The sequence below is a fragment of the Artemia franciscana genome, chromosome 3 (genome assembly GCF_032884065.1).
Source record: "Artemia franciscana chromosome 3, ASM3288406v1, whole genome shotgun sequence".
NCBI lineage: Eukaryota > Metazoa > Arthropoda > Branchiopoda > Anostraca > Artemiidae > Artemia > Artemia franciscana.
The window spans coordinates 11,186,418-11,211,809 of NC_088865.1; the positions used below are offsets into that span (position 1 = coordinate 11,186,418).

The 25,392-nt window shown below is 36.5% G+C and overlaps 1 protein-coding gene across 2 annotated transcripts in view; it reads right to left on the minus strand.

Moving 5' to 3' along the window:
- Nucleotides 1–5,730: 5,730 nt before the first annotated feature.
- Nucleotides 5,731–25,392, minus strand: part of LOC136024880 (PDZ domain-containing protein GIPC3-like) — a 101,719-nt gene continuing 82,057 nt past the window's right edge. For both annotated transcript variants that reach the window (XM_065700411.1, XM_065700409.1), the window contains 2 exons: nt 16,655–16,776; nt 5,731–5,962 (listed from right to left, as the gene is read on the minus strand). In XM_065700411.1, the coding sequence (XP_065556483.1) occupies nt 5,849–5,962; nt 16,655–16,776 (236 nt within the window). In that variant the 3' untranslated portion in view covers nt 5,731–5,848. The remainder of the gene's footprint in view (nt 5,963–16,654; nt 16,777–25,392) is intronic.

The window sequence follows — 25,392 nt, forward strand, 5'->3', positions numbered from 1 at the left end:
TTGGAAGACCTAAATTGAGTTTTAGCTGGTGACCTTAACTGTGACATTCTTAGTACCTCCGATAGATCAATTCTCTTTCTAGAGTCACTTCCTAGCATATATCATGTCACAGTTAAGAGCCTCCCATTCACGTATATTCATAACAAAGGCTGTTCAAAATCGAACCTGGATCACGTGATCTCTTCTAGTTCCAGCTTAATATCATCGATTGTCAGGGTGGACGAAGAGAAGATTGATGACGAACACCTTATTCTTAGCTGTAATTTGTCCTGTGAGCTCTCTGGCAAAACACTTTTGGCTCAGCCGAAGTGGCATATGAAGTTGAACTGGGATCGTGCTAATGTCCCACTATACCTTGCTACGCTAACTGCTTTACTGTGACCATAAAAGTGCCATATCCCCTGCTGCAAACGTCAGTTTCCCCGCCTTCAAATAGAGTTGACCTAAATTGCTATTATTATCAAATTTCCCATTGCCTTAAATCAGCTTCCAAAGCTGCAGTGCCTGTGGATAAAGTTAGGATTGGTACAGGAAAGCCTAATTGGAACGTTGATCCTGAAGTAAAACATGCTAAGCAAAAAGCCAAATTTTGGCTACGTATGTGGATATCATGTGACCAACCATCGTCCGAAGCTGTTTTCTCTGTGAAACAAAAGTGTAAACTTCAATATAAGGCCAGTTTGAAGAGGGCACGCTTGAATGCATGGCCAGGCCCCACCGATAAAGCCTCCTGGAATAAGGTTATCGAAAAATTCTAGTTAATTGACTTCTTGCTATCTCAGAAAAGGTTTAGGTTGGGAAAATGAAACTTTCAGGGATGGGTCTATAGGCTAAAATATGTCCCGGGAAGGTATTTTAAAGTACCCATCTCCGCTCCTTCTCCCTCTAGAGGGCCCTGAAATTTACCTACATGACACCTATTAACACCTAATTTCAACAAAAAATATTTTACCTTAATTTTCAGTTACTAGTTGCTTTTTCTCTGCCTTTAGTTCTGGAAATAGAATTCCTGTTATTTGAGTAGAATTTTGAGCTATATCAATGTTTTTTTTTTCAAATTTAGGAAATGTATTTGTATATCTTTAAAATCTTATAAAATACAATTGAGTAAAGTTATGAAGCTGAAAACAATTTTATTGTACTTCAATTAAGCAGAAGATCTATTTTGCAAAGTTTCACTTTTATAACACACATAACACATATTTTCAAAGGTCATCAAAGGTCAGGGCCATCTAGAGGGAGAAGGAGTAGAGGCAGTTGCTTCAAAATACCTTTCCAGGACATATTTTAGTCTGTAGATTCATACCTGAAAGTTTCATTTCCCTAACCCAAACCCTTTTTGAGATAGTAAGAAGTCAATTAACTAGAATTTTACCAAGGTTATTTATAGTGAAAAATTTTCCCCATCTACCCTATCTTGTCTCCAGCTAGCTAATTTTGTTGATCATTATAAGCGTGTGTTCAGTGTATTTAATAGTTTTCTTCAGTCTTTTTATTATAGGTTGCTTAAACCGCTTTTACCATCGTCTCCTGCAGGCTCATGTCCAGCCTTTAGAAATATCTGAAATTCGCCAGGCCTTAAGAAAAATTAAGCGCTCAAATAGCCTTGATGGTGACGGCCTTTCTTACCAATTTTTTGCTTATGATTGTCCTGCTCTACTTAACCATCTACAAATATTTTTCCAGTCTTGGTTAGCACAGTCGTTTGTTCCTGATAGTTTCCTTTGTGGCCGTGTAACGTCTATTCAAAAGCGAGGCAAGGACCCCACGTCATGTGAAAATTATCGTCTCATTACAGTATCTTGTTTCTTAAGTAAGTTGCTTGAACATTTGTTACTACCAGAAATTGAGTCGAATTGTGATTTTACGCCTTTTCAATTTGGTTTTTGGAAGAGTTTCGGTTGCTCCCATGCTCATCATGTTTTAAGCCGACTCATGAAAGATGCTGTAAAAACTGAAATGTCTTTATACTGTCTTACTGTTGATATCTGGAGCTTTTGACAATGTTGTGCACTCTCAGGCTATATTTTCCCTTGCGTCTTCGGGCGTTAATACTTCCGTAATAAGTTTATTGTCTTATTGGTATTCAAAGTCTAAAATTCAAGTTACCTGGAATGGCCAAATATCTGACCCGGTAGAAATTAATAGAGGAGTTCGGCAAGGTGCCGTATTGTCCCCTAGTATATTTAAATGCGTGCTTACATCGTGCCTGCGTCCCCTTCTGTTTTTTCCTTTAATATTGGTTTGTCTTGTATTGCATATGCAGATGACATTCTTCTTGTTGTCCGGACTCGCCGTGGATTAGTTTCTAATTTTACTATATTAACCAATGAACTATCTAAGATTTGACTGTCAGTTCAGCGTCTAAATGGGAGTTTATTTGTTTTAATAGCCCTTATGCGGTCGCTCCATTCGTTGCTGGGACTGCAGTTCTACCGTGTTCTTCTTTAGTTAGTTGGCTTGGTCTGTGTTTTGGCCCAACACTTTCCACTACCTGTTCATACCTAGTGAATCAAGCCGTGAAAAACCTATGTGTCGCTTACGGAAAAATATCCCCAAACAAAAGCCGTTAGAACCGCAACGGTTTGTGCATGATTTATAACGCTTATTGCACCCCTGTGCTTTTGTTTTTATCAGGCATGGCTTATCTGTTTCGTAAGAATGATCGACATACTCTGCGTACAGCTTATTTCAGATAATTCCTTTTCCGGCTTCCTAGATGGCACCGAAGCAAAAAAATAATTGATCGATTAGGTTTAATTGATGTGCCTTCTCGGTTTCGGTCTTCCAGTGATGATATATGTAAAAAGACCATCAACTTTATTCACATTTATGGCCCTCTGCAGCCTTTTTTCCATATTGATACTGGTTAGTTATTGACTCAAAAACGTTCAGAAATTACTTGAAAAAAACTAGTTTTTTTAACTGAAAGTAAAGAGCGACATTAAAACTTAAAATGAACAGAAATTACTCCGTATATGAAATGGGTTGTCTCCTCCGCAATCCCTCGCTCTTTACGCTAAAGTTTGACTCTTTGCCACAATTCCGCTTTTTAAAACAATTAAAAGCTTTAGCGTAAAGAGTGAGGGATTGCGGAGGGGACAACCCATTTCATATACGGAGTAATTTCTGTTCATTTTAAGTTTTAATTTCGCTCCTTACTTTCAGTTAAAAAAACTAGTTTTTTTTTATGTAATTACATACAGCAATTGCAATTTTTGTCCGTCAGTCTGTACATCGGTCTGTCTATCGGTTTTGGTTTTGCTAGTTTTGATACTTCTAGACAAGCTAGGAGGATGAAAATTGGAAACTTGGGACCAGACCAGATTAAATGAGAAATAAATGAGAAGAACCATCTGGGGTGGGGGGCTGCTAGTGAACGAGACAGTTGAGAAGAGTTTTATTTGCGATAAAACAAATGATTGTTGTTTTTATTTGTGTCACGTTGGTCTAGTGGTTTGATTTTTGCTTTGAATGAGAGAGGTACTGGATTCGAATTCTGGAAGATTTCAATTTTTACATGAAAAAAATTTGAAAATAGATACATGATCAAATTTGTATTCCTCGATTCAACCATGGGTTGGCTGGAGGGAGGGGAAATCGTGAAAATTGATGTAAGGCTATCTTACGTATGGGTGATCGAGTCTTAATGAAACTTGATATAAGAAGATCACATGTCTCAGATGCTCTATTATTAATTCAAATTGGATTCGGGGACATTGGGTGTGGATGGAAGAAATGGAATTCTTGGAAACTGGAAATGTTGGAAAACGCTTAGAGTGGGGATATCGAGGTGAAACTTGATGCAAACAATAAGCACAAGTTCTAGATATGTGATTGACATAACCGCACTGAATTAAATCTCTTTGCGGGAGTTGGTGGGGGGAGGATATTTCCTGTGCTTTAGTGAGTTCAGTGCTTCTAGACTAACAGCAAAGTCGAAAGCTCTACTACCGAGTCTAATTTTAGGTTCTGACTTCGTCACAAGTGCCATATGAACTCTTGGCTCTCGTTTGTCAACATTCACTCAATGCTTTGTTATGAGTAGATCAAAACTGCGCGATTTAAAATATTTTTTCAAAAATTTTCATGGGCTTTGGTATTTTCATGTTGCTTTATATTTACGCTTCTGTGTTGCCAATCGTTTGTCCCTTCATCCGAACACGGTGCATTTACCGAAGTAGACATACTTGAAACTCTTTTGTTTTTCATTGTTTCTTAGGCATCTAATATTGTGAGTGTTATTAAATGACCACCATTGTCACTTTCTAGGAAAGCTTCATTGGTCCCTTTAACCGTACCCCTTACAACAATTGGGGTTTGTTCTGACAAAATTGGTGAGTTAGGCCAAAAGTAAAGATGTGAGTTCATTTTGGTCTTTTTCTTTGTATCAGTCTTTAGATTAGTAATGATTTCTTTCTACATTGCCAGTAGTATAGAAAACATACCTCGCAACAATGATCACTGAGGGGACTGTGGTCCTGGCTGTAATATAGCCACAGTAATTGACGATTCTGACATACATCGAAGCGTGGCGCTAGCTGACAAAAGCTGGGGCACCACTTCTGCATTTTTCATTCCAGCCAGATATATTATCAGTAAGAAACGACACCGCATTTCCACTTAGGATCTTTCCGACCTCTCAAAACTTCCTGAATTCTGAAGCTAACTTTCAAGTTCTTGCTCTTTTCAAGTTTTCCGAGTTGTATATCCTTTCCAAGTCTCGCACAAAAAAGAAAAATCTTATTCAATACGTTTGAACAGAACACAACAGTTGACATCTGGTTGCAAACAGGAAAAAAAAAAACAAAAAAAGTCTTTTATATAATTACCAATAGTAAAAACTGAAATCAGTTTTATATTGGTATGACAAAACAATAACAAAATTTATGAGCTAAATATTTAGCAGAAGAAGATATCGAGTACTATTTGGAATGATAAAATAAATGGGAATATCGCTGTTAGAAGAGTGCAGACTTGAAATAAAGCATGTAAAAAAGTTTCCTTGTTGGGCAAGAAAGTTATCAATTTATCCTACCAGTTCTCATTCATGAGTCAGTTGTGGATGAAGCCAGACAATTTCTTTTCCTTAACACACTTTTAAACTTTGACTACTATGGGCTGTTGTCTACTCTTTCCTAGAGTAGAGCTTTTACTGTGACCTTAAAATCTACTTTGTTTTGCATTTCTTACCCACAGACTGAAAATTATATTTTCTGCTTTTCATCCTTCGGTCACTTCAGTTTATCCTTCATTGTTTTTCAGTCTAGCTGTCTGTGGTGTCACTATGGCAGCATTTATTATTTTATTTTTATTTATTTATTTTTTTTTTTTACAAGTGGTTCCTCACTTAGGGTATAAAATCACCGAGACTCCAGCCTCAAAGAAGGCAAAAGAAAAAGTCCTAAGGAGGAAGTGGACGTCACAAGCTTACTTGATATATTTAACGTAAAATTTGAAGCTTTTTGGATCACATTTTTTGCACACAATTTGGAAATAAAAATTTATCTTAATGTTTAGTGAAAATTCACTCTAATCTATTGGCTGAAAACGTAAGTGCGTGAGAGGAAGGGGAGGGGGGAGTATTATAAGCAATACATCACTTACAATGTCCATGGCCACAGTGGTCCGCCAAGTTTATTATTATTGGGACATAATACAGCCATAATGTTTGCTACGTACAAAGTCGCTATTAAGATGTGTAACTGCAACTCGAATTAAACAACGGTGTATTTATAATAACTTTATTTATTTGTTGGATACAATCCGATAAAACATAAAGAAGCTTGCTGATAAGAAGTTAAAAATAAAAAGTTTCGTCACCTCTGTTTATATATCCAACACTTATTCAATTTGTATTTGAATAGTCTTTGCTAAGATGAAGGACCGTTGAAACGCCAAAAGTTATTGCTGCCGAAGATGGACCAAATTTCCAGGCACCAAAAGTTGGAATAAGGACATCCTGCAGACAAAATTAAAACAAAAAAAAAATTAAAAAATTAACATTTAAAAAAAGGCGAAAATTAAAACAATCAAGCAACTGACGGAAAAAAAACTATCTAGGAAAATGTTACTCGGCTTTTTACTAGTCATAGCTCATTTCAATAGGAGCTAATAGAGCAGTAGGCCCTGTTCACATCACACTTCCCAAAAGATCACAACTTCGAAAGTTCAAAGGTCATTCAACTTATAAATAATATACCTCATTTATTGAAAAGTTGCATTTTGATAATAACACATGCATGCAAAAAATTGGCTTTTAATGTGATCCTAATACATCAGATCCGAAATAGGCTAAAGTTTGCCATTTCCGAAGCACCTCCTCCCCAAAAATCCCGTGTACGTGCCCGGGTTCAATTTTTAAGTCGGCGAGTTATATTGTCATATTTCAACTGAATTAGTCGTAGAACTCCTGAGAACGTAGCTCATCTAAGTATTCCTTTGACAAATGCGAGAACTGCTTGAGAAGCAATCAGAATCTATAGAAATTAAAAATACAAGTGGATAACCAAAAGAAATCAAAATTTCCTCGTGTGATCTTTACTAATCTTGGAATAAAGTCTTCCACTGCAGAATTTGTGCATTAATTTTTTCAGTTTGCTTGTTAGTTTTATTTGCATTTTATTCCTTGTTTCAAAAACATTACTTTTTTGCTGAATTTAAATCCATAAGATATAGCTAACAAGATAGGATTTTAATTATGGTTTTTTGCTTTTACCAATCTTTAATAGATTTTTGAAATTATTCTAAAAAGTAAAACGAAAAAAAGAACATTATTTGTTTAAAAACGTCCCTTAAATAAAATACTAAAAATAGTTTTAGTATTTTAGATTTCGTCCTAAAACATAACTCAAAATATACATATGTAAATTAGCAAGAAAATATTCATGAAGACCAATAATGAGGAACTAAGAAGCCATGGCATAAGAAGAAAGCACGGAAATTGATACTTTTCTATATCTTTATGGCCATTTTTCTGAATTCTAAAGGAACAATAAGAAAGTAATTAAGAAGGATTATAAACTCATTTTCAGGCCGTTTGATGCACTGATTTAAAGGACATATCTATGCAGATTCCTGATATTCAATCCGGTTTTACTGCTAAAATCGTTGATCAAAAGGAAGCAATTAATATTTAATTAGTGGAATCTCGATAAATTCGTTAATGTATGGAACATTTTTTTATTCTCTTGCAACTTCTTCAACACATATTTATTATTTCATATGTTTATTAACATAAAGTAGAGTTCTAATTTTCGAGGAAATGGTCAGGAATACCTTATTTTTTTAATTCCCAGAATGCTTGGACTGGCTTGGAAAAATCTCTTAGCTTATACATCAACCTTGACAAATAAAATTCCGATGAACCCCATTCACTTCTTTGAACATATTATTTGATTGTTAATCCCCCAAAAACTGTCATAAAGCCCCAGTGGTCAATGAAAACAATTTATGTGAGAAAACTGTAAGATCCGAATGTATTACAAAAGTACACATCTACTTTGTCAAATAAGTTTTCTATGCTAAGGGAAGAGTTGTCAATTAATAATCATTGGGAAAAGATCGTCGAATCCCTGAAATAAGTGGCACAAGAACTTGTGGGATATAATAGGAAGAAGAAAGACGAGTGGATATCTGAAAGTACCTGGGATATCATTGATCAAAGGGCAGAAGTCAAAATTCTCGTCGATAGGCATGAGGATAACACGACATGCACTACAGAATATCTAGAATACTTAAAAGCGCAGCATAAGCGTCTCGATAAACAAGTCAAAACATGGACTAGGAATGACAAGAGGATTTACCTCGAAACTATAGATGATCAGACTGAAGTAGCCACCAGGTGGGGAGATAGTCGTACTGTGTGTCCTATAAAGAAGAAGCTTGCGGGTATTTCGAAGGCTTCTTCGAACCAAGTTGAAAACAAAGAGGGCATCTTATTAAACCAGACGGATGACATAATCTGACGCTGAATGGAGCATTTCAGCAAGGTTTTAAATCAAATGCCTCCCAGATCTTCTTTTAAAATCCGTGAAGAAACATTGTTCGATCTTGGAATTTTTTCCGAACCTCTCATGCTGAGTGAAGTAAAAGAGGCTCTAATAACTTCAAAAAACAGATAGGCAGCCGGTAACGATGGTAAACCCCCAGAACTGTTGAAATATGGTAGTAACGCCCTTGAAGTGCCCATGTTTAAACTTTTGTCACGTGTTTGGGATGATGAAAAAGTCCCGAGTGAATGTTCAAAGGCAGTAATTGTCAAACTCTTCAAAAAAGGACAAAATACTAAATGTGATAATTGGAGAGGAATCGGTTTACAATCAGTTGGTAGCAAAATTTTTTACCAAATTATTCTCAATATAATTCAAAGTAAAAAGTTCTGAGAGATGAACAACATAAATCCCGCCAAAACAGACCGTGTTGTGGCCTAATATTTCACCTGAGAGTCCTGCTCGAAGAATTTAATGAATGGCAAGTTCAACTACTCACAGTATTTATAGACATTCTCAAGGCCTTCGAATCCATACACTGCGAAACAATGTGTAAAATTTTAATGCGTTATGGGATCCCAATCGAAATTGTCAATATAATTAAAACTCTATAACTCGATATTATGGGCGCAGTACAAACAGAGGGTGACTTAACTGACTGGTTCACTGTTCAGTCAGGTGTAAGGCACTGATGCATTCTATTGCCACTATTATTTGCCATAGTCATAGATTTTGTGCTTCGGGGATGCAGCTTCAGTAAGGGTCTACAATTAAACACATTAAGAATACTTTATGATGGTGTTTTTACGGATGATATTGCACTCTTCGCTCACGAATCAGAAGCTATACAACACAATACAAATGAACTTGGGTGTGTGGCGAATGCTGTTAGACTCTCTATAAACGCTAACAATACTAAATCAATGTCAAATGCAATCATTCCTGACTTAGCTGAAGGACTCTTGGTCAACAGCGAGGAAATTGAAGCACGGAAAGAGTTCAAAGGTCTTGGCGGCATTCTTACGCGATGCCAATCCTGAAAGAAAAATTTTGTGCCAAATAACATTGGCTGGGTCTGCTTTCAATTGTTTTACAAATTTCTGGAGAAATAATAAATATTCCCAGTAGCTAAAGCTTAGAATTTATAATAGCTATGTCCTCTCCGTCCTTACATATGGCTGTGAAACTTGGAGCATCACTGCGCAACTAGCAAAACGACTGCGGACATTCGATAATAACTGCCTAATGAATGAATGAATTTTATTACCCGTAAAAGTATAAAAAACACAAAGTACGGAGTATTATAAATAAACAAAAACAAAACGATAAACGGGGAAGAAAAAAATTCAAACTAACAAAAGACAACATGGACTACTTAACCAGTATCAATATGGAAAAAAGGTTGCAGAGGTTCATAAACGTGAATGAAGTTCATAGTCTTTTTACATAAATCATCACTGGAAGACCGAATCCGAAAAGGCACATCAATTAAACCAAATCGAGCAATTATTTATTTTGTTTCGGTGCCAACTAGGAAGCCGGAGGAGGAATTTGCAATATCTGAAATAAGCCGTACGTAGAGTATGTCGATCTTCCTTACGAAACAGATGAGCCATGCCTGATAAAAACAAAAGCACAGGGGCGCAATAAGCGTTATAAATCCTGCACAAACCGTTGCGGTTGTAACAACTTTTGTTTGGGGATATTTTTCCGTAAGAGACGCGTAGGTTTTTCACGCCTTGATTCACTAGGGATGAACAGGTAGTGGAAAGTGTTGGGCCGAAACACAGACCAACCCAACTAACTAAAGAAGAACATGGTAGAACTGCAGTCCCAGTAACGAATGGAGCGACCGCATAAGTGTTATTAAAACAAATAAACTCGCATTTAGACGCATTAACTGACAGTCCAATCTTAGATAGTTGATTGTTTAATATATTAAAATTAGAAAGCAATCCACGGCGAGTCCGGGCAACAAGAAGAACGTCATATCCATATGCAAAAGAAGACAAACCAATATTAACGTAAAAAACAGAACTTCTAAGGGGACGCAGGCACGATGCAAGCACGCATTTAAATATGCTAGGAGACAATACGGCACCTAACCAAACTCTTTTATTAATTTTTAACGGGTCAGATATTTGGCCATTCCAGGTAACTTGAATTTTAGACTTTGAATACCAAGACAATAAAACAATAGACAATAGACAATAAACCTAGTATGGAAGGAGTAACACCTGAAGACGCAAGGGAAAATAAAGCCTGAGAGTGCACAACATTGTCGAAAGCTCCAGAAATATCAGCTGTAAGACAGTATAAAGACATTTTAGTTTTTATGGCATCTTTCATGAGTCGGCTTAAAACATGATGTGCATTGGAGCAACCGAAACTTTTCCAAAGACCAAATTGAAAAGGCGTAAAATTACAATTCGACTCAATTTCTGGTAGTAACAAATGTTCAAGCAACTTACTTAAGAAACACGATACCGTAACGGGGCGATAATTCACACATGACGTGGGGTCCTTGCCTCGCTTTTGAATAGACGTTACACGGTCACAAAGGAAACTATCAGGAATAAGCGACTGTGCTAAGTAAGACTGGAAAAATATTTGTAGATGGTTAAGTAGAGCAGGACAATCATAACCAAAAAATCGGTAAGAAAGGCCGTCGCCATCAAGACTATTTGAACGCTTAATTTTTCTTAAAGCCCCGCTAATTTAAGATATTGCTATAGGCTGGACATGAGCCTGCAGGAGACGATATGGTAAAAGCGGTTTAGGCAACTTATAATAAAAAGACTGAAGAAAACTATTAAATACACTGAACACACGCTTATAATGATCCTCAAAATTAGCTAGCTGGAGACAAGATAGGGAAGATGGGGAACATTTCTCACTATTAATAACCTTATTCCCGGAGGCCTTATCGGTGAGGCCTGTCCATGCATTCAAGCGTGCTCTCTTCAAACTGGCCTTATATTCAAGTTTACACTTTTGTTTCACAGAGAAAACAGCTCCGGACGATGGTCGGTCACATGATATCCACATATGTAGCCAAAATGTGGCTTTTTGGTTAGCACATTTTACTTCAGGATCAACGTTCCAATTAGGTTTTCTTGTACCAATCCTAGCTTTATCCACAGGCACTGCAGCTTTCGAAGCTGATTTAAGGCAATTGACAATTTGATGATAATAGCAATTTAGGTCAACTCTACTTGAAGGCGAGGAAACTGACGTTTGCAGCAGGTGATATGGCACTTTTATGGTCGAAAGTAAAGCAGTTAGCGTAGCAAGGCATAGTGGGACATTAGCAAGATCCCAGTTCAACTTCGTATGCCACTTCGGCTGAGCCGAAAGTGTTTTGCCAGATAGCTCACAGGACAAATTACAGCTAAGAATAAGGTGATCGTCATCAATCTTCTCTTCGCCCACCCTGATAATCGATGTTATTAAGCTGGAACTGGAAGAGATCACGCGATCCAGGTTCAATTTTGAACAGCCTCTATTATGAATATACGTGAATGGGAGGCTCTTAACTGCGAGGTGATATATGCTAGGTTGTGATTCTAGCAAGAGGATTGATCTATCGGAGGTACCAAGAATGTCTCAGTTAAGATCAACAGCTAAAACCCAATTTAGATCTTTCAAACGTAGACTTTCGAGTAGAGACTTTAAACTGGAGCAACATTTAGCGAAAGATGTGAACGATGCTATAGAACGTCGATTGCAAGGTAAGTAAACGTTTATAAAGGCGGTACTATCACATTGAATCGCTAAGATGTTATCATCACAATGAATCACAAAGGGCTTTGATGGGGAACGGAAAAAAATTGCTAGCCCACCGAAAGGGCGGGCTGTAGTTTTCTTGGCTTCTTGCGAAAAAATGGAGGACAGAAGATCGCTTCATACTAGAAACGTTTGATTTGATCAAAAGATGTTCTTGCAAGAACACTAGGTTATGGAGTAATAATTCATTAATTAACAAGTCTTCGTCTTTTGTGTCGTTAATATTGAGAGAAGCAAAATTTAAAATACTGGCTTGGTTCCTTTTGGAGCAGAGTTCAGAGTGCGTTTGATCACTGGGCAATTCACACTATAGGAAACATGAGCTTCGCCGCAGGTGGTACATTTCGGAGCCTCTAAGCAAGGATTGTCTTTAGTATTGAAATGGCATCCAGAACATTTAGAGCACTTCATCTCATTCGGGGCACATGGACAGTGAGCTACTGAATGACGGATACTTTGGCATCCAAGACACCGTCTGGGCAATTTCCTGTATTCCTATATTTTAAAAGACTCGTAACCCAAGCGCAGACCTGTAGCGATGGCAGATTTTAGTGCCGCGGAATCAAGGAACTCCAAACGGAATGTGTGAGAAGAGCCGATCTGGCTGGCCTCAACAAGACCAGGAATAACGGAGGTAAGTAAGATCTAAGATCTATTTTGAATACATATTTAGCGGAGAGAATAAGAATTGAGGAGATTTTTAGCATGACAAATCATACCCCTATCCTTGAAGTCATTAGAAAGCGATGTTGGATGTATTGGGGGCACATGGTGTGAATGGCTGATGAAAGGCTGCCTCATGACGTATGGTGTTGTACAGCACCTGAACTCCACAACTCTGGAGACCCAAAATGACCATTGGCGGGATGTTAGAGAAGGAGGCAAAGCTGACGAGGTCTTTGATGGAGGAGTTTTGGTCATGGGCTCAGGACAGGTCGTCGGGTGAACCACTGTTGCTGCCTTTTGCGCCCTCCGGCGTGGGAGGACCTAAATCTAAGTAAGTAATACTGTGCCTCCTTGATTTGAACGGTTTTTCATTTTGTCAAACAACTTGATAGAAAAACTCTATCTCCGAACAAATTTGTATGCGAACCAAGACTAGAATATTCAAAGCTACGGTTCAAATTTGGTTGTGAAACATGGGCGCTTCAGAGGGAAAACGAAGACCTGCTTTTTTTTCTAGGAGAATTGTCTACGAGTATTTTCAGATATCTGTTGGACTAGCTGTTAGTCAAACAGCAAGTAATAGGAAAAATATTAGTCAATCCTACTTTGTAGGGTTGTAATGAAAAACAAATTTAAGATGAATAGGACATTTTACAGCACGAAAATGACATATTGCCAAGGACTGTAATTTTTGGTCATCATCTAGGACCAAACAAAAAGAAGGTCATCTCTTAATCGGTGGAAACATGTACACGAATTTACAGAGAATTGGAACTTCTTGGGAGGTGGAAAAGAGTGAAACTAAAGTGGATTTAGGCAAAGTAAGAGGAGCGTGAACAATTGTGTTGGATTTAGGGGAATTGGTACAGCAGTGAGTTTTAAGTAGCATACGTAATGTCATTGGAAGCTCTTTTTTCATCAAAATAATTGTTTCAATCTGTCTTGTTCCACCAAAATGCAATCCCCAATGAGACTAAGATCATTAGTTATTTGCTCTTAATTTATCGCTGATCATAGTGTACAGTTTGTGGTAAGGTACACTTGGCCGTTAGCGAAGGGCCCAAGAGCGTTTGTATATCCACCACAGCATTGTTGTTTAGCTATATTAGGCACAATGGTCAGCTGAATTCTAAATTCAGTAGAAACGTTTACGCTTTTGCCAGGAGTTATAATCAGAATCTGTAGTGACGCAGACCCAACTAGATCAGGGCTCGGGCCTCAAAGGTCCATTGCCTCTATACCACAGGGGACTGAGCTTTCAGGGTCACCTAACCCCCACCCCAAGCCAAAACTTGAATTATACCAATAGTAGGACTTGAGCCTTCAGCAGACAGACAGAAGATTAAAATTTCAATGTCCATCCACTCTGCAGGTGGGGGCTTTAATTGTTTAATATTTTAGATAAAACTACATTGATTCCTAGTTCTACACTAAAGAGACGATATTAAGTAGGTCACTGTTCCTCCCTTATAGGAAATTCAATCCCCAAGGAAAATTAGACCTGCCCCCGTCCAAAAAATCAACGTTGATTAACTATAATTATAAAAACTTTACACTGAATGTTTACTCCTGAATAAGATCCTAATATAGGGATCTGTAGGAATATTTTGTCAAAATACTTTCTAACGTATTTATCCGTCCAGGATAAAAGAGAGATGGACCGATATGAAGCATAAAATCAGGAGCACTGGTTTCTGTTTTTGTGAAGTTAGTGGTATATCTGAGGGCGAATTTTCCCTTTGATGTATTACACTTTTCCATATCTGTAAAATTACTAGAATTCCATATTTTCAAAATTACTAGACTTTTCTACCTTTCATTCATGTAAGTTAATTTGCATTTATACGTAATCTCCCAAGCCCGAATAAGTTAAAAACCATAATAATTGCATTAATACGCACGATGAAATTACAAGTCTAGCTTTAAGTCGCTACTTTATCCTAAAAAGCTATATAAAAAAGAAACACAACTTGTTATTGCCCCATTCCTAAAATACTGTATCTACCACTATTTGTGGTAGATATTGTATCTACCACTATACTTATATAGTAGGGACAATTTTTTACACCCTAGGGGATAAACCCAGACGTAGGTAGTTTCAGAAGAGCAGGTTGAAGTGGTGCCAGTTCGGACACCCAGCTTTTGAAGGAGACGTCAGGAATCTGCTTAGCTGTAAAATCCTCTGTGATGTCAGTAGTGTAGACTATATCTATGCAAATGAGCAGTAATTCAAGGTGAATGGTAATTACATCAGGGTTTGACGAAGTTACATGTTACGTCATAGGGAATGTTTTCTAAACAAAGCATGTATTAATTACTCAATAGTTTTTTTTTAACTTCAGAATCTCATAGTGACGATACAAACGTAATCTAATAGTTTTTTTCTATTGCTACACAACAGGCCGTGCTAGAATTAGTTAGACAAGCGGGAGGGGGTTATCAAGATTTATTCGAAGATGTTTTTCAATATATTTTAAGACATTTTCAAGATATTATTCTTCATTTTCTTAAGGACATTTGAAAGACTTTTTTAAGACATTTTTGTTCAAAACGTTTCAAGATTTCTTTGGTTCTTACGTAAGAGTGAATCTTTTTTAATGTTAAGGATGACGCATTCACACGTGAAACTATTTTCTCAGGCCGCGTGTGGGATCCCTGCTTGTAACTATGGAGGACATGCATGTGAGGTTTTGCGTAATGCACGTTCTATATTGAAGAATACTTTAAGATATTTGTTTTTCATGGATTTTTTCTCAAGGAATATTTATTATCTAGAGATTTTATCCACAGTAGGACTCGAAAAGAATTCCCCCTCAAGGGATTGGTGTGCTAGCTAGCTGCCCCATGAAAGCCTGTCTAAAACTATGATTTGGCGACTACAATCTACATGATGACCTATTTTACCCAGGGAGAATCCCCTGTTCGGGGATAATAGAATGATTAAATGAATCGTCAGTTCCAATTTGGCTGCTATAATTGACATGCAGGATGAAAAACCACTTTAAAGAAATTACCTATATTTGAACTGCTCCTGTATATTGCAATACTTTTTGAGAGTGTTATCAGATAATATTTCGGGTTGTCCTTAGCGCATTTTTTTCAGTTAAATTTATGAGCTATTAAGAACTATTTCTGAGAGGGCTTAGCGAAAATGTTTAGTTTTTATTGCACTATCAGATGTGCCTGCCTGTTTCATTCCATTATTTTAAATTGTGATACTGGCAAAATAGGGAGTGGTCTCTGCTTTTTTGACATTAGCAAAAAAAATTCAGGGTAGAATTTCACCTGGATGTGTTACAATTTTCCCCTGGAAAATTACGTATCGGCGAAATTACAAGAATTTTTCTACGTGGAATCGTCTAATTTGCTTTATATTTATATGAATCTCCCATGCCGAAACAAATTATAAAACTATAATGATTAAACATTATAATTAATAATGTATTAATATAGCATTATGAGGCCAAAGTTCTAACTTCAAGGTGCTACTTTCTCTTAAAAATCTAAGTCTAAACGAAACACAACTTATTATTACCCCTTTCCCATAAACCTGTATCTACTACTCTATGATTGAGACGGGAAGCGCAACTTTTCACACTCTGAAGGACAAACCGGTAGGTAGACAGTTTCAAAATAAAAGGGTAAACGGACCTGCCAGTTCGGGCACCCTGTTTTCGAAGGTAATATTGGGAATCTGATGCAATTTTTTTAAACGTCTGAATCAGAGTTCCGAGCACTCTAAAATGAGACACTAAAATCTCAGTCATGGATAGTGAAAGGCGTGTAACAACATTTTTGTGAAATGTTCCTATTTATAACAAGCTCCCATTATGGAAGTTTATGAGAAACTTCCCATTTATGACAAGCAGCAGGATTCTAAGCAAATTACGTTTGAAAAAACATCTCTAATAGCTCAACGCTACTTCTGGACAAGCACATTTTTTGGTTGGTTAAATGGATTCCCTTAACAAAAACTTCAGGGAATCAATAAGGTATACCGGTAATCCTCTTAAAGCTTGTCACTGTCAAATTTGAAATACCTCTACTAGAAATGCTATAGGCTTCCAAAATAGGATCGTATTCAATAAAATTGATGCACTCATTTTTCTATATTAAGCTAGTAGAAGGATAATGAAACATACCCACAAACAACAGAAGACACCTATAACGTTTCATTTTATACCTCGAACTAAGACAGTAAAAAAACTTACAGTAAGAACATCCTTTATTCGTCTTGCTAATTGTTCCACTTGTAGCGATTCTGCACGATTATTCCTGACTAGGAGTGCGAAATGTTCGCAATTCATTGTGAGAAGATTGTAGCCTTTAAACCCTAAATATGAAGAAAAGCATTAGGTATTTGTCTTAAAATTTGTGCTATGGAATATTTGCTCCAATACTTAATAATGCTTAAAGTATCCGATATGTCTAATTAAAGGACAAATACACAAATATAAGTTTTACTAGAGAGATGTTTTGTTTTGCTGCAGTTCAAACACAGGTGTTTACTAGGCCTACACATTTCTCAGGTCAAATTTTAAAAAAATATTCATTTCTAAATAAAATTATTTTAAATTTATAAATTATTGATTTGTTTCTTACTTTTTGATTTAAATTGTATACTTTTTATTAACTATTTTAATTTAATTCCCTAATTAGTATTGTTTAGTTGTTTTTTAAATAAATTTTATCGAATCGTTAATAATTTGCTAATTACTTTAATTCATAAATATGTCTTCTAATTTATTTTAATAAAAATAAAATTTCAACATTCACAAAAGGATAAAATCGTTAGCTTATTTATTTAAAATTGTGTACCCCTGAAACTTCTGCAACCGAGGTAAATGGCCCCTTTACCCCTCCCCCCTGAAACTACCTCTGCTTTAAACCAATCAGGACAGTTGGTTGATGGGTTAATTAGTAAGAAAACAGCAAAAAAATTGGTGATAAAAATAATTAGTGAATTTGAAGCTTAAAACGCTTACCATTATGACAAAAAGTAACACTTCACTGAAAAAGAAGCCACGCCAATAAAACAGGATTAGAAGTGGAAAAATCTTTGAGTAGCTTTCTTTTGGTAATTTTTCTCTGGGCCGTAAGCCTAACCCCCCCCCCCTATGATGATTTTGCTTTTTATTCAAGGTGACTCTTGAAAGTCACCAAATTATACCCAAAAAGAGTAAAGAATTTCAAAATATTAAAAAAGCAATTTAAAGCCATAAAAACGAAACAAGAAAAGAAATATTTTCTTAAAATAGCAAAGCTGAATTATTTATCATAAATTAATTTGCTTCGAAATTCCAAAGTAACCGCTGAGAAAGTATCTCAAACTAAAGTCATGCAACAGGGTACTAAACTATGGCTAGAAACAAAAAAACTTCTAGCTCAAACTGGGTTAAGTTCAGTGATGCATGCCATGACCCCCTCGCCTTGGTTTTATCCGCAGTTATTAGTGATGGTGCTTCTGACGCGTGACGTAAACTATCGAGTATTTTCGCCTCAGTAAAGTGAGGGGATGCAATTTTGCTGCTCTTTTTTTGCAACGTCCGTATCTGTGTGTGTTTTTTTAGTTATTGTCCTATTTTTCCTTTTCTCTATTTACTATATTATTTACTCCCTTTTTTGCTTTCTTTTACAATGTGCGTATCTATGTTTTTTCTTATATATTTATTTTCTTATATTTCTCTCTTTCCATGTTATTTACTCTTTTCTTTACTTTTTTACTTGTAAATATTTTTCCGTTCCAGAGCGAAAATTCAAGTTCGTGCCTTCGCCTTATGAATTTGCTGTCATTAGGATGTCTACGTCGCCCGTGTTCGCTCGACTACAGCGTGGTCTCTATTCATCACCTATATTGGTAAGTAGTAATGTATGAAATTGAGTTTTCATCGAGGACTGACGCTAATCTCACGAAAAGGAAATTAGTGAATATGAAAGTCGTAGAGTAAATTTTAATGAAATTTTGAATAACCCGATAGGAAGAACACCGAATATGAATTTTGATGAAAATTTAGGTAATATTATTGATAGTAATTTTGTGGAGGAGTTTGGGCTATGGGATGTTGGGGCTCGGTGGGAGGATGTCTTCCGGGTTGTGCATTTGAATGCTCAAGGGCTGAATTCTTCCCTGGATGATATACAGCTTATATGTAAGAATTCTCGCCCTGGAATTATTGGATTATGTGAAACTTTTTTAAATGAAAAGAACCAGCTACTTATGGATATACCCGGATATAATTCAATATTTCTAAATAGAAAGATAGCAAAAAAGGGGGGGCTAGGATTTTATGTATTGAGTAATCTGGCAGTTGTAAGAAGAGATGATCTGTCTATAAACATTGAACGGGTATTTGAATCTCTGTTCATAGAATTGGCTACTAGCTCCAATGAAAAGATAATAATTGGCGAAATATACAGAACTCCAAGCGGATCAATGAAACAATTTATGGAAATATTAGAGATTGTTCTTGGGAAAGTATTGTCTGAAAAGGCAGAAATAATTTTAATGGGTGATTTTAACGCTGACATGATGGATATGTCATCGAGTCAGGCTTGTGATATACTGGCACTAGTAATCTCGTCTGGGTTAACTCCCTGTATAAATATCCCTACACGAATTTCAAACCAATCTGCAACCTTAATTGACAATGTGTTCTCATCTATACATTCTGTAAAAAATGAAGTGCTACTATCAGATACATCGGATCATTTTCCAGTAGGAGTTTTACTTCCACTCCCCCGGTCTGCCCGCCGAATAGTCCCTGATAATAAACCAAGATTCCGATATACACCAGCAAACATCGAAAAGCTCAAAGATGATTTATTCACTACGTCATGGGAGTTTACAATACCTGAGAGGGTGAGCTTAGAAAATTATAATAAGGCTTTTGATTTTTTTAATGAAACAGTAAAGAAGAAATTTATCCACCATTGCCGAACACCCCAACCAAGTCTTTCTAAGAGATCAACACCCATAGCCCCATGGACTACAGCTGGAATACTAAAGTCAATAAAGAGAAAACAGAACCTTTGGAAAGAGTATAGGAACAGACCAAGTGATACTAAATTAGAGACTTTTAAACTATACCGGAAAATGCTTAAAACTCTGATTCGAAAAGCTAAAATTACATATTTTTCCCGAAGGTTTGCGGATTGCGGCAAAAATATTAAGAAAACTTGGGATGTAATTAAGGAAGTTACGCAACCATCGACAAGACCTAGAAAGCTCCCTAAATCACTTAGTGTTCAGAATCAGCTTTTCTTGGATGAAGACCAAGTACGACATCAGATGACTAAATTTTTTGCTGAGGTTGGGAAAACAACGGCGTTAGGTGTGGTTCCTTCTTCAAGTTCTAGAACTTGGAAGCAGTTCCTCGGTCCTTCCTGTGTAAAGTCAATGGTTCTTGAGTTAGTTACGGAGCAGGAACTGATAACAATAATTTCTTCATTGAAAAATTCTTCATCTGGATTCGACCAAATTCCGGCCAAATTAATCAAACAGATTCTTCCCTCAATTATTACACCACTGTGCCACTTAGTTAACCAGTCATTCAAGCTCGGAATATTCCCTCAGCGTCTCAAGTTGGCACGAGTGATAGCACTATTTAAAGGAGGTGACCAGGAGGACCCGGAGAACTATAGGCCTATATCTCTTCTGTCCGTCTTTTCTAAAATATTTGAAAAGTCTATGCTAAAGCGTTTGCTGAGTTTCCTAGACACGAAGAAGTTTTTTCATCGGCACCAATTTGGTTTTCGGGAGAAGTGCTCAACAGAACACGCATGTAATATGCTTCTTCATTTTGTACGACAGTCTTTAGACTTCGGCCTTATACCTGCGGCAATATTCCTTGATGTGAAGAAAGCTTTTGACAGCCTCACACACGAGATACTTATTGGTAAGTTGTCGCATCAAGGTGTTCGTGGAGAAGCTCTGTCCTGGTTTTCTTCATTCCTAACTGGCCGATCTATTGCAGTTGAAGCTTCTGATGAGCATATTCCAGTCGAATATGGAGTGCCACAAGGCTCAGTTCTTGGGCCATCCCTTTTCCTCATATACGTCAACGACCTCTATCGACTATTTAGCAACCCACGATCTGATTTCTGTTGTCATTTGTGCCAGAAAGGAGATGCTGTGGTTGAAGCCTTGGATACGCCTGGTCAACATGAAGAACTCTTTGCATTCGCCGACGACACCACCCTGGGGGCTGCAGCACCTGATGAATCATCTCTTATCCTCAAGCTACAATTGATGGCAGAAAATATATATCGTTGGTTTGATGCAAATTTGTTAGCTTTGAATGTAAAAAAATCGTTTTTTCTTATATTCTCCCGCATAGGTAAAAGCTGCCCTACAGTGACAGAGCTTAAAACATCTAAGGGATCCATATCCCGCCCAGCTGACCGGTTTATTCGATTTCTTGGGATACTTCTGGATGAAAATCTATCTTTCAAACGGCATACTGAGTCAATGAGATTAAAGGTTTCTCGAGGCCTTGGAATTATTCGAAAGCTGAAGCGAGTCTTTCCTTTCTCTATCCTTCGTGTATTATATTTCTCTCTTATTTACCCTTATTTATGCTACTGCTCGTCACTGTGGATGTCAACATTTCCATCTGTACTTACACCTTTACATAATCTCCAACTGAAAGCAGCAAAAGTTCTTCAGTCTACCACCCATATTTCTGTTGAACTTCTGAAGATTAAAGATATTCATACATTACACCTCTCTTTCATTGCGTTTCAGTATTTCCGTGGAGACCTTCCATCAAGTTTTTCCGGGCTTTTTGAAATTGTTCGAAATGTCAGTCCTTATGAAACTAGAAACAAGGATGATGTGCTAGTGCCATCCACCCCTGCAGTGCGCTCGGACTTTGGTCTGATAGTTGCTGTTGGACGTGCCTGGAATTCCATTCCTGTTGGGATTCGACGGTCCTGTACCATAGGATCCTTCAAGAAACGGTTGAAGAATTTTTTAATCAAAAAAAAATAAATTAAATTATAATATTGATCAGTTATTTATATTGTTTAGTTATCAAGATTTAATTTATTTATTTAATTTTTTAGATTGAATTTATTTATTTAGATTTGGGTGGTGTGAGTGTTGGATCCTCGATGTATATACATTTTTTTTATTTTTATTTATTTTTTGTAAGCAGGTGGTGCGGAGACCGGTTGTACTCGGGTGAGGATTGGTGAGTAGACTCTAAATATATTTTAAGTGTGAATGTAATTAATAGTTATTTATGTTTTGTTTTGTTGTTTTTTTTCCCAAATAACGGGCCATTGAGCCCTTTGGGATATTTTTTGTTTATAAATGGATGGATATTGGTAATAAAAGGAACTTGAACTTGAACTTGTATAAATTTTACCTCAAAGAAGCGTAGTCTATTCCTAAGACCCCAATTGGTCCCAATAAGACCAGTATGCAAAGCATTGCTAAGTAAATAGATTTTTAATATATTTAAAAAAATGGATTGAAGAAAAGAAGAAAAATAATGAGAATTTATTCCATAATTGACCAGTGCAATTAGATTGTTCATCCCAAAACTAATAATAAACAAAAGAATTGATGAAGCGAAAGTTTTAAGGTTATAATAATAAAAAAGACCATAAGATTGTTGTATTTACTACTACTACTAATGCTATTAACTCACCGCAGTACCAAGTCGTCTGAGACCAACACAGCTACGTACGCTCTTTTTTAATCACAATTTATTCCAAGCTTCCCTCTTTACATCCTGCCAGGAAATTTCCATTTCCTTTAAATCTTTCTTTGAGACATCCTCCTACCCCAACTGCGGACGACTCCTTTCAGCTAAGCCACAGAAAATTGGCTGAAAAGGACAATCTTAGGCAATCTAAAATCCTTCATCCACAAAATATACCTTAGCCATATCAACCTCTCTCTCATTATATCCCTAGAAAACAGGATTGAACTACACTTTTGTACAACCTATTGTTTGAAATACGGTCAGCCAAGTACCCAGAACTGTCCGTAGGCAAATTCTCTGGAAAACATCTAGCAAATCTTCATCCGCTTTTGAGCGTCCATGCTACAGAGCCATATTTGACAACTACCATCACTGCAGCTTCCAAAATTCTAATCTTGGCTTATAGCCTTATCTTTCCATTCTTTTTTACTTTAGAAAAAACTTTGAGCCTTGTTTTTAACATCTTCACTTCTCTCATCGTCTTTACTGGTAATAGCAATAATACTACCAAGGTAAGTGAAGCAGTCAACTTGATCAATCTTTTCGTTACCCAATGTCACCTTTACATCTTCACTTATTCCTAGCCTTAGTGCCTTAGTTTTCTTAACATTAGTATTCAAACATATTTTAGTATCATGAACTCGCAAAACCTCTAAAAATTCATTCATTTTGCTCACACTTTCATCTAATATGTTCAAATCATCAGCATAATCTAAGTCCAGAAGAGTTTTTCCTCCCCATTTGATTCTATGGTCTACAATTGTCTTTCCTGTGCTCCTTAAAAAAAAGTCCATCAAAATGATCTGTATAAAGGGGATAGAACATAACCCTGCTTTACGAAATTATTCGCTAACCTCATGTCCTACCCTAACTGCAGCAGTGTTATTCTCGTCAATAGCGCTAATCACTATAATGTATTTGTCTGGTATACCATTACAAGCAAAAGATCTTCACTAAAGCTCTTCTATCAACAGAATTGAACGGTTGCTCATAATCTTTAAAGCTGAGGACAAAAGGTGTCTGATAGTTCTGGCACTTATGGATTATTTACCTAAGAGTAAAAATTTAGTCATAACATCCTCTACCTTTTCTTCTTTTATTCCTTTGTTCTTCTCTTATAACTGTCTACAGCATCTCTCAGTCTAAAAGCATCATATTACTGAGTAATTTGCTACCTACAGAGACCAGACTAGTGCCTCAATAATTACCACACTCACTTATCACCTTTTTTACTCAGTGTTCTAATTAAGGTTTTCCTAAAAATCTGTAGATACTTCATCTTTTTCAAAAATTGTATTCATAATAGTCAGTTGCTTATTTCTAACCTCAGAGCTACCATATTTAAGAAACTCATTTACCACATTACCAGCACCTTGAATCTTATTATCCTTCAATCCTTTAAGTGCTGTCACTAATTCTTCCTGACGAAACGAGTCTTCTTTAACATCCAAGGTATACAGCGGTTTAATTTAGAATTTTTCTGAGGTGCTTCCCGTTTTCCGAAAATCATGCTCATAATCTTTAGTAATTTATTCCTAATCTCAGAGCCGCCTTATTTGCCTGTGCGATGTTATGTTGTTTACTAGGCTATTATTTCTTCGAGGGTCCCCACTCCTCAAGTGGGAATGGAATTGCCTGCAAGATCCTTAGCCTTGCAGATACCCCAAAAGGGTCAAGGCAGCCCTTTGCAAAGGCCGGTTTCAATTGATCTGGACCTCACACCATGTCCCAGCTATTCTCTTGTAAAGGATCCTCCCACGATAGTATTCTGCATCACCAAGTAATTTAACCCATCACAGGCAGAAGGTTCGCAACTGAGGAGATGTGTGCACATGCCGGTGTGCCCCTTTGGGTGTATACATGAGGGACCTTCTTTCACCTTCACCTGTATTTTATATCTCGGGCAAGGATGCTCTAGTTTCTAATATGGACCAGCTTCTATGAAATTCCTCAAAGTGATTTAACACTGCTAAGGATATTAGATGCATTTTGACGATACACATCCTCGTTTATCACAATTAGAACTAAGTACCTCAAAATGATTTATCATTCCTAAGGACATCAAATCTATTTTGACCATATACATCCTTGTTTCTTAAAACTAAATTTTATGTCACTTAAAATGATCAAGATTACAAAGGATATCTGGTACATTTTGACCATAAACATCCTTGTTCCCTTGAAACTAAAAGGTAATTCCTAAAAACGATCTAACTTTGATAAGGATATCAGATGCATTTTAAGCATATAATCCCTGTTTCTCAAAACTGAAAGCTAAGTTCCTCCAAATGATCTAGCATTGCTAAGGAAATCAGATGCATTTTGACCATATTCATCCTTATTTCTCAAAACTAGAAGCTAAAATGATACAATACAATTTGACCTGTCTCAAAGTTTCTTACATTGAAGCTCTAGGCAAGAAAAAATTTATATTTAAAATTTATATAGAATCGGTTCTTTAATACACAGTTATTCATATGTGCACAGTGCACAGCTATTCTCTTATGCATAGTTGTTAGAAAGAGTACTTAATAATAGTATTCTAAAATTTCGCTAGGTAACATTATCATGGCTTCTACAATATTTCGCTATTTCGCTAAATGCGCACATGGCCAATTTTAAGACTAAATTTCCTATTGGTTACTATCAGATTATTGAGTATATAAATTCGCATTCAATTATTACTACTGCTATTTACCTTCCCTTTACAAAATAAGCCAAAACTAGGACCATATTTACCCATTTATATACAAAGGGGAGATAAATCTTAAATTAGGCGAGATAAACCTTAATCTCTTAATCTTTATATACATTAAATAAATAAAAAATATTTTTTTTTAGCTGAAAGTAAGGAGCGACATTAAAACTTAAAACAAACAGAAATTACTCCGTATATGAAATGGGTTGTCCCCTCCGCAATCGATCGCTCTTTACGCTAAAGCTTTTAATTGTTTTAAAAAGTAGAATTGTGGCAAAGAGTCAAACTTTAGCGTAAAGAGCGAGGGATTGCGGAGGGGACAATCCATTTCATATGTGGAGTAATTTCTGTACGTTTTAAGCTTTACTGTCACTCCTTACTTTCAGCGAAAAAAATTAGTTTTTTATATTTAATTTCTGAACGTTTTTGAATTAATGCATGTTTGGTTTTGGCTCTCCGCAATTAAATTATTAAAATGAAATTTGAATATTAATTTAATTTTTTGATCAGACGATTTTGAGAAACAAAGGGTGGAGAAAGG